Below are 10,350 nucleotides of genomic sequence, written 5' to 3'. Positions count from 1 at the left end.
GTCTACGAAGCTAGCGCGACAATTGACTTAGCCGACTATCTTGTTATTTACCCCTTTGTTAACCTTTTCGTCTACACCGATCGCAACAATCTCGATCATGACGAAGTAGATACTCCACACGATTGTAGGTCTTTCCCCTTTTCCTCGACGCCTGTATCTGACAATTTTCTAGGCTGTGTGAGCGTTCTTACCAACATAGCTAATGCAAAATTCTTCGTCTTGGGCTCTCCAAATGGAGCAGCCTTGACGAACGACTGCATGTATCACTAAGGCTCGACCACGTAACCAGTGCAAGAAGGCGCGCAATGGATCGTCAACTCCGTGTACAACACGGACACTACCGCGCGGACACCCTCATGCCCGCGTGCTGTTTTATCTGCCGCGACCATGCACCCGATAGGGCGGCGCGGAAATCGAAGGAACCTCAGCACATCATTCTCTCCGCCGTACCACAGCTGGAATGATGATGTTCCGCGCTTTCTGAGAAAGCTTACAACTCACCACCAGAATCGCCGTCGGGCTCGAGTGTCTCGAACTTGTCTTTCGTCATCGCCATCGCCGTCGTGCTCCCGTTGCGCCAAGTGCACAGGAGCAGCGCTCGCGGCGCTGCTCTTCAATCCGAGCTGCTATTTTAGCGGCTGCTTGCAACGCTTGCCGGTGGTCAGGGTAGGAGGGCGACGTTGGTTTTGTCTTCTGGTCGTCGAAGAACTGCTGCGCGCTAGCGAGTAGCTGGCCAACGCCCTCGCTCCTACCCCCAACTCGACTGGACTCAGAATCCGTCCCAACTCCCTTCCCTCTCTCATATTCCCCAAAACTCTCCCAGACGGGGGTCGCGCCACCCATGGGCCGCCATGCGTAAGTCATTCCCGCTCGTCCACGCTCTCTCTTGCGAAATGGTGTCCCTCGAGTGCTTTTGATGTTCCTCACCCTACGTTCTTCCCATCCGACGCTGTCCAAAAATCCGCCGGCTAGAGCCCTGGTCGATCTGTGCGCGCACGACTAGGAGTCCGATGCTAACCAGGCCCAGCGCGGCGCGCTCGAGGCTGTCTCGACGCTCGAGGCCCCTACTCTACTGCTGTACGTAACATCTCCGTTACTGACCCACTGGGTGGGGACCCGCCATCTCGCCACGTCCAAGGCGCCATTCAGGTAGAATGCGGTGCCCTGCCGGGATGGTCACTGCCACCAACTGCTTTATCGACCCCTTCCCGTGGGGTCGCGTAAGCACGGTCTGCCACTACGCACTGTGGCTGGGGCGGGCTTCGAGTCATCCCCGGCTCTATCGTGACAAATTGTCCCTGGCAGGTCGAAAGATCATCGCGAAAGGTCTGCAGAGCTGCAGACTTGGGGTTTATATAACGTGTCTGATGTGCGGTCTGGGCTGCCACGCGAGACCCCCAATGGGTTAGCGGAGGTGGGGGCTTTGGCCATGCCTGCTGATAGTGAATCCGAGCCATTCATCGTAGTCTTGTGTAAGAGCATCGACCGTTTGGTCAATGAGGCCCAACAGTCAATGCAACATTTTAGCCGAACGTCTTTGACCAGGCATAGATCATCAGCTTCCTCCAACGACCAACTGGTACTGATAAGCCGCTCATGGCGAAGTTGAGAGCATCTAACCCTGCATGAACTATAGCGGGATCTGAAGGACGCTACTTTGCCTCGTTTTCCGGAGCACGCAGCCAGCAGAGAAGATCCAAGTCCGTCACCGCTCACACGCAGACAGATCGTCTACCTCAATGTCTGTGTGAATCCTTCTCAGCCCGGAGAGTATGATGGATGACGGGGTTCTAGTACATCAACTAGACAGATCCTGGACAGTTTCTTTCGAAGTGTTGAGGGAGAAGGGTCGGGTCTCTCCTACGCAAGTGTTGCTGGACTACAAGTAGTGGTGAATGTGCCTCTAACGGCGGGGTTCAATTCAGCGTCGAGGTGGGAAGAAGGAGGGGGGAGTATAACACTGCGCTGTAGGCGCCATCATCGGAAAGCGACGAGATGGTGGTGAAGATGCTAGTAATTGAAGAGGCGGATGTCATCGCTCAGAGGGGACCGCACGATTGTGCGATAAACGCTGCTATCCTTCAAAAAAATGCCCAGACGGTGCAACAACGGCACAACAGTGAGGCATCAATTGCCTCCTACAAGTCGTGATGGGCTACTTCATCCAACGGCGTACCTACTCCTCCCTAAAGCCGATGGCGTCCGCAGTTTCCCGTCTTTGACAATGATCCTAACGACATCAAAACGTGTCGGGTCGCGCTTGATGCCAACTCAACTTCTGATCAGCCGCGAGAATGGGTATCTCAAGGTTTTGAGCCCACCCCTCTAGGTTCAGAATAATCCTGATGCCAGAAAGCGTTCGCGCGCCTGGTATCGAGGCACAACTCCGGATGGGGGAATTGCGTACCAATGCGATAGCTGTAGGAATCTACAGTTGGCGTTCGTTGCGTTCGATGGCCTCGCCATGGACGGCCAGGAGATCTTGCGACGTTACTATCCGTCTCACAGGTTGGTTCTGCTATCCTAACCCTTGCAGCGTCTGAAAGTGCACAGTCTAGCTGGAGGCGGGGGATCGCTGCTACCATTCCGCGCGTAGATGAGGGAAGCATGCGAGACCAAACAAGCTGAGTCTCTTGGTAATGAGATCATTCAACCATTTGGGCACAATTGTGATGGTTTGATCAAAGTACATCGCGAGCTCGGATCACGCTATCTTCAAAAGGATGGTGGGTTGAGATCATACCGCCGACGTCTTTCTGAGACGATGTCCCCGAAACTCGCAACCGGAATAGTCGCAGCATGCGACGGCGGCTATGATGCGGACGGTCAGAGAGACTTGTTGGGTCAAAGGATTGCATCGCTCAACCTCTCGCAGCTCGAGCGATAGAGGTTGAATCAAGCGTTTGCCAAGCTCGATGGGAAGATCATTGAATGCTTCCTCGGCCGAGACCGGGCCTGGCACCTGACCGCAAATGGGATGCCTTTCTTGCGTGACGATAAGTGTAATGCCATCCATTTTGCCGTCAAAGAAAAGATCAGACAGGCTGCGTGTCAACCTATTGATCATAAAAGACTCTGCGAACGCCTGCGGAAATAGCAGAATGAAATCTGGTTAGAATGGGTACAATGGAGAGCGCCCCACTCCCTTGGCGGGATCTCAATAAACCTAGGGAAGTGTTGGCGGAGCAGTCAGCGATGTCTCTTTCTCGGACCAGCCCTCCGCGCCAGCACATTCAGAGATGCTCAAACGCCATAATTGCAGACTCCGTAGACTCCGTATGCATCAGATTGCGCTGTGTATGTTTACACGGAAACTTTGTGCTGACAGTCAACGCTCCGCCGAATCCGCCATGATCGCCCATCGTGCTACTCCTGTGCCTCCGTATGGCATTAGCTCCCGCATACGCACATGGTTGTCTGCGCTGTCGTCCATGTACAATACTACTTCCTCGTCAATGCGAAACTTTTCATTAGCCGTTGAATACATGTCCAGTTCATTTTCGAAGGCGGGATGTTAACGGTGGAAGGGCGAAAAGTCCTTCGCGAGTCTGCAGCGAGAAGGTGTTCGATGACAAGCACATTACGAACGAGCGCCTCCGGTCATTTGCACACATACCAGTAGCTCAAATCTTCGGGAATTCCCGAGATCGTGCATCGCTGAGAGTAGCGTGTGGAATGCCTTCATTCGACGCATTGTAACAGCGAATACTGGGCTGTGCACTTATGTTGATCATCTCAGACATGTCGATTTCTTTGATTTATCTTTCTGATGGGAACGATATCGTATACCGTTTCAGCTTGTTTATAAGGTCGAAATGGTGTTTCAAAATTGAGGCAGTCAGCTTTTCAGCGATCATCCTAAACGCAGCCACCCATTCCCCTCGCCGATCAACGCGAGTATACCCGATTATCGTCACGGGCCTTCCTTTCGAACGGCCGGCAGTCCCACGGTGATTCGTATTCTCTGCCTTTTGACGGGCAGACTTCCATCTGTTCCCTGCCCAAGCGCTCCGAGTGTAGCATTCGCTGCCTGAGCAGGAAGTTGGTCAATCTCGCGGGGAGTCGACGGGAAGTCGGGGATAGCTGCGTTCGTGGTTGGATTATGAAGGGGTGATAAGTTTTCATCACGACTCGTAAGAAGGGAATTCTGCGTGCGCGCAATGGAGTTGTGATCGCTGTGTTGTATTCGTTGTTAGCATGAAAGGTAACAGACACCCATAAAGCACGAGACTCACTTAGCCGACATTCTGGAGGTCAAGTTACGCTCCATGCGATTCATCTGCTCACGCAATTGAGCGATGGCGGCTAGGATTTCCTGCGCACCAGCGATAGCAGGGAGGTTCTGGCAGTGCTGCAGCTCGGTCGAAAGGATTTGATGACATTCAGCCATGCGGTTGAAATCCGGTTGTAGTCCTGCAGGGTCCGTCTGGGTTGCCATTGTGAATGGGCGCTGCAAGGAAACCCTGCGCTGATGGCCAGGAGGGGTATGGTATTCTGCGATAAATCCCAAAAGTTGCTGCCAATTGTGGTTGCGGAGTAAAAGCTTGTGTCAAGGGAGGATTCCAGCCGACTTTGTAAACAAAAGCACGAAAACCTTGGATGGCGGGAGGAACCGCGTGAGTACGACGATAAACATTTCAAATTGATTCAGCTGACCACGCTGTTGCGGCTGAGCTACGTACTATCTCCTTCTAAGACCTAATTCTCTGAAGATGAGCAAGCATGTGAGCACAGAGAGACATGGTTTTCTAGCGGCTTTACTGTAGAAAACGGTCCCAAGCATGGCCTCTCTCCTCCAGAGGAAACAAACGTTGAAACACAGGCGGACAGCGACTAGTCCTTGAAATCTCAAATCAGGAATCGCATTGTCCACACGTGCACAAAGAGAGGCTCTCGGTCGATTCTTGAACATAGTGGCAGGCTGAAGTAACGGAAGACTAAGCAGGCGGATGCACAGCGCACGTGAGCAGCGATGCCAGTTGGCTCGAGCATTACTGATTGAATTCAGATGTAATGTCCTGCAGCCGTCGAGAAAGAATATAATGACGTCACGCGGCAAGTTGACGAAAGGGTAGCAACGCCAGCAAGACATCTGTCAGACAACGACGCTCGCGCCCAGTCGTTACGAACGGCTGTTACGCGGCTTCTATCAACTATGAAACGTCTATCGTGAGCGATGAGAGAAAAACGGAAGCAAAGAGCATTCGTTACGGTCCACCATGCAGGTTTTGACTACTGACTACCAGTGGTTGTTCATCAAACGAAAGGCAGAACTGTGCACCCCAAGCTGGGCAAGGAAGCGCGAGGAGGGGGAGTGGGCAAAGGGATCTATAATTGGCGCGCAGAAAAAAGACTTCGGGGGCGGCTTAGGATAGAGAATTGGTCATGATGATGGTGTAAAGATGCGACGGATTTTGTGTCTCGCGCCGTGTATCTATGTGGATGGAAATAGCTTTGTAATTTGCACGATTACGGTTTCATTACTGATTTTCAATGTGTGGAACCAAGATACGCAGCGTCCCGTGTAAGCCGCGAATTGTACACCATTGATGCGTAGGTGAGTGGCAATGATGATGTCTGTTGGGGGCTGGCTGGACTCCTCCTTCACCAACCTCCTTGACAGCCTGAGCACGATTGTGATCGCCTGCTTCTTCTTAGCCATGTCAGTAGTGAGGGATCAGTCTCCAGATAGAGTACATAGCGCGGCTGCAGCTGCAACTGACCGTCAGGTTGGATTACCGGCTACCTCTGCTGAGCGTCTTCTCGATGTCGGAACCGATGAACTTTGCACGATCAAGCCCATCCCAGCTCGGATCTTCGACTAGACGCTGCGGCAGTACGGCATCTGCTCCTATGGCTTCGTGCGCTTAGTGAGTCTAGGTGTTACTTCGAGATCTTCCATTTCGGGTTGAATCTTACTTTCAAGAGACAAGTGTAAGAGGTGGTCTGCAGCTGGCCACGAATAAATGACCTTTCAATCTCAACGCAAGTTTGATTGGGCAAACCGTTAGCATCTTCTATACCTGACAGCTCTGTCGCTGCAGAATATAAGTAGGGTTGCTAGGTCGACTAACGAGCCCTCTATCGCGTTAGTCATTGGACACAATTCTATCTTTCTTGTACAGACCATCCATCCACCCTGCTTCAGGTCTGTGACGTCTTCCTCGCCCTCGATGCTCCATCTTGCTATCAAACGGCACCGGCGCAACCTGCCCTCCCAACGGTGACTTTACTCTCGAGGCGGCGAGACTTCAGAAGTTCCTCATGCCAAGTTATAAATGCGCTGCACCTGAACAATGCGGGGCCTCTTTTGGTGGCAATACGAGCAACGGCTTTCGATACTCCATTATCGATGGAGATAATCTCCACATCGCCCAAATCCCCAAAAAAAAAATTAAAGAAAAAAATTCCGCCAGCCCCGTACGCCGACGCCTGCCTCAAAACGGCTGGACATGAAATGCTCATGTCCTCGTTCATTACAAAATGGCCCTCTAATATGAGCTGCACGACTATGCCAGATCCTGGCGGCGGGAAATGTAAATCGCGGTACATTAGGGCTTTGCACGGCAACGACAGATTGACGAAGGTGCGGTCGGCGGCAGTGACGACTGGCCCCTCGGCCACAACAGATACACCAACAAAACTAACTCAACGCGATATACGACTAATAAGGTGGTCGAGACAGTCGGGGTTCTCGGCCCTGTATCATGTTTATCTAATCTTGACTTAGGACGGCGCAGACAAGCGGCACTGGGGTTATCAAACGTCTACGTTTTCACAACTCACATTGCATGACGCCCGGTAGAAAGAAAGCGCTCAGTGTGTCTCCCAAAACACTCTGATGCTAGGGGTAGGGGTCACTGTTTCAACTTCCTCTGCTGATGCGCTACACAAGCTTCCTAGGAGACTATGGAACCACGCACCTATCATAGGGCTATTGGAGATAACTATCCACCACGATGAAGGTTGCCGTGCCGAAGAGGCACGGTGTTCACCGCTGTCATGTAACCAGATGAGTTTCCATGCACAGTTCTTCCAAAAGCACGGGCTTATATAAGTCCACGAGCAAAGCAAAGCCGCATTCCGCCCGCCCGTGCCATGTCACGAAGGTGTCTCCATCCACACTGTCATGCCATGCTCTTGCAAATCATACGATAGTATTGCAGAGGATGTAGACGCAGGGGATATCGACGCTAGATCGCAAACTACCACGTACGGAACCATTGCGGGGACAACGTTCCAACGTTCCTCACACCATGGTAACCCCCTACATATATGTCGGCATACTTCGACTCCATAGCATCTGCTGCACCGCAATCCATCCGTATGTGTCCGGGAAGGCTCCAGAGAACATCGAATGGACGTACGTCCAGTGCGTTTGCTAAAGCTCAGGTTTATTATTGTGGTGAACTTAGGTGAAGCCAGGCGAACAAGGTGTACGCCAGTCTATCCTTCACAAGAATGAAAGCCATGAATAGTCAAGAATTCGAACTCGTCGACGGTGGTTTCCAACCAATTCTCGTACTGATCGTTCGCGGGGACTCCTCAATTCTCGTGGGAACATCGTTGCCAATCAAGTCTCGCAGGGGCAGTCTTCCGGGAGGAGTATTGACTTCCGTAGGCGAAGGTGGATTCCGGTCATTGCCCTCGTCCTCAGGAGATGGGGTTTGCTTTCCTTCGATCGGTGAGGGTATCTTTGCGTCCGTTTCTCTCGTTCCGAGCGTTTTGTACCGCTTTCCTTCTTGCATCACGTCGACCACAGCACTGCTCGCCCGCTTCGACCGCTGTGCTGTGATCCGCCCGGAAATATCGGACACCAAAGCATTCGTGACGCGGACGCCTATTTCGTCGTAATTGAGACCCAGGTGGCGCGCCAGCTCGCTCAATGCTATGTCTGGAGCGTACTCGATGGCTTCTGCAAAAGACGTGTGGCCTGGTGCAAGCTCAATTTCGTCTTCCTCTTCCACCTCCTCTTGTGCCTCGTCCTCTGCATCTTCACCATTCACATCTTCGAAGGAGCGGACACCCCATCTTTTCCACCCATCCGTCTTGTAAAACTCATGCAATTTTGCCAGCTTGCTCCAGTTGCGCGGTTGTTTGAGGCGCCAGAAATTACCGACCCAGCGAGGGAAGCTATCCTCAGGAGGCTTGCGAAGAATCTGTTTGGTCGTGTCAAACATTTCTACAGGATAAATCCTGCTCGTGAGCCGGTATGCCGTCTGATTACTCTGCCTAGCGCTTATTATGACCTGTGTTGCTTGCAGAAGATCTTGCTTTGCCTGCATCAGATCTTGTTTTGTTTGCACGAGATCAAATCGAGCGTGAACGTCCTCGAATTGTGCGCGTGTTCGTTCACCTTGCTCTTTGATTTGGTCGTGCGTCCGCTTCTCTTGCTGCTGAAACTCGTATCTGATACCTCTGGCTTGAATGTCGGCGAACCGAGACAACTCTTGGTGGATATAGCTCGAGGTAAGAGATGGCATCCCGATATCAGCATGTGTTTCCGTGGTAACTTGCGCCATGGCCGGGAGTTCGATTCTCGATACCAGTAGAACAGACGTCTGACGTGCCGATGTCATGTCCTTTCGGGTGATAGGTACAGGTTGATAGAGCGGTGTTTGCGATCAAGACAGAAGTCAAGTTGCGATCGTGAAGATTCGCGGCCCGGACGCCAAGCCGGCTTAGGGTGGGCACGTGCTGCGGTAATCCCCCAACAATGCGACGAGCATAATTACGGGACGAATGGCCCAAAACTTCGATCGCTGTATTGACTCGATGCAATGCGCTGACATATCAACCAGCATTGACGCTACCGATGTCACTCCCTTTGTCCTACTTGCATCTCTCAGGACGCGCGAAATGACTCCAATTTGGTGGGCGTGATCTTAGCTGATATTCACTGTGTACCCATCGGATGTCGTTGCTACGGAGGACCCGCATTCGCTTGTCCCACTTTCTGAACGTACGACCGGAGTGGGAGATCGCTCGCAGCAGCATCTCATTCGGAGAACTGGCGGTGGTGGTGGAACACGGCATTGCGATATCGAAAAGGGGTGAAGGAATGATCGAATTCGCTGCTGCAAAGAGCTTCTACAATAACAAGGCCGCCCACTGTGCAGCATTTGCCACAAGTGTGGATGTGTAGTGGACAGCGCCTGCTTGCATCATGTGCGGTGCATGGGACTCATCAAACAGTCCTACTATAGAAACACTAAAAACTCATGTATCAGCGGAGATCCTATTTAGGTGGAAATATCTCGGCCAAGGATAAAGTAGTAACCCGATGCACAAAGCAAGAGTCGGGCATGGGTAGCTCAATTGGGTGTGGCAATTTCTCAGCAGAAGACACTAAGCTACATAGAGCCAAGCTTCGGCGCTATGCATTGGCTTAGCTCGACTGGGCCCCCACGTGTACTAGCCTGTTCTCGAACGTCGACCTGACTGATATGTGACGCGGCGTCCTCGTCTCCACCGATGTTAATGAGCCCACTCCTTGTGATGATGATGTGCATGACCGAGTGATAGTGATACGAACTACCTTACTCTGATCTCTGAGCTTCAAACCCAAAAGAGCCATTGTGAATCACGTTCGGGATGTGGACGCCGTGGTGACATGAGCAGAAGCTTTGCGCGTTCATCGAAGGCCTTCACTCACCAATGCTAGGTATAAACAAGGCCAGAAGTAATGCAGATTGAAGTCATTCGAGAAACCCGATGGATATCGTTGATATGTCATGCCATCGTATGTCGTGTCCCTGGTATTCATTGGATCAGCATTCGAGCCCTTTGTGGTTCTTCAAATCTGTCGTAGCAACGCCCATACACCAACTCAACTACTGCCGGTGCAAGATTTGGTGCACATTCAAACCATAACAGAATGGTGTAAATACATCTCGGGCTGTGTCTCACAGACATCACTTTCAATGAGGCTCCGAACATTGTTGTGGTTCCTATTGGCTCGTCTCCTACAGCCAGACGCTAGCCGCTAGGTGGAATATAGCACGCAAGTGCGAGATCTTTTCCTCGCATCTTATCCTTCGCGGACTTGTTCGAGGTTAGGGAGTCATTCATCCGTGTGGGGCTGATTGTGTGCGTTGATGATGATGCGATACGGTGTTCTACAATCTTGGACGAGCTATTTATATTTTCCATCGATCTGTTGACCATCACCGGATTTCTACACTACTTCTCCAATATATACAAGCACTCATTAATGTAGACGCGTCACGCGTAGGCCGGGATTTCTATTGATGTCTGATTGTTTGTAATATGCAACTGACTGCGGATGACTTGGAAGGCAAGGCTCATAGAGGTATTAATTTTTGCAAGTGCACAAGCCACGAATGGGGC

General features: G+C 51.7%; 3 protein-coding genes across 3 annotated transcripts; 1 reads left to right on the top strand and 2 right to left on the bottom strand.

Annotated features, from left to right (window-relative positions):
* Positions 1-3,913: 3,913 nt before the first annotated feature.
* On the bottom strand, positions 3,914-4,438 carry BDY17DRAFT_328513 (uncharacterized protein; the record flags this gene model as incomplete). The annotated part of the gene is made up of 2 exons (XM_033737851.1): positions 3,914-4,175; positions 4,236-4,438. 2 exons carry the CDS (start codon positions 4,436-4,438, stop codon positions 3,914-3,916), a joined length of 465 nt encoding a protein of 154 aa, XP_033585018.1.
* Positions 4,439-7,478: 3,040 nt separating this feature from the next.
* BDY17DRAFT_328512 (uncharacterized protein) lies at positions 7,479-8,522 on the bottom strand (the record flags this gene model as incomplete). Its single annotated transcript, XM_033737850.1, has 1 exon — positions 7,479-8,522. One exon carries the CDS (start codon positions 8,520-8,522, stop codon positions 7,479-7,481), a length of 1,044 nt encoding a protein of 347 aa, XP_033585017.1.
* A 759-nt stretch (positions 8,523-9,281) lies between these two features.
* On the top strand, positions 9,282-10,114 carry BDY17DRAFT_306334 (uncharacterized protein). The gene has a single exon (XM_033735019.1). The coding sequence runs from the start codon at positions 9,735-9,737 to the stop codon at positions 9,987-9,989; it is 255 nt and encodes an 84-aa protein (XP_033585016.1). The 5' UTR covers positions 9,282-9,734; the 3' UTR covers positions 9,990-10,114.
* Positions 10,115-10,350: the final 236 nt, after the last annotated feature.

Source organism: Neohortaea acidophila (assembly GCF_010093505.1).
Source record: "Neohortaea acidophila strain CBS 113389 unplaced genomic scaffold BDY17scaffold_22, whole genome shotgun sequence".
Lineage (NCBI taxonomy): Eukaryota > Fungi > Ascomycota > Dothideomycetes > Mycosphaerellales > Teratosphaeriaceae > Neohortaea > Neohortaea acidophila.
Note: the sequence above shows the minus strand (reverse complement) of the source record. Positions and strands in the feature narration are given on the sequence as shown.

Excerpts from the sequence above, each read along its gene's own strand:
- BDY17DRAFT_306334 (XM_033735019.1), top strand. The coding sequence starts at position 9,735 with ATGCCATCGTATGTCGTGTCCCTGGTATTCATTGGATCAGCATTCGAG.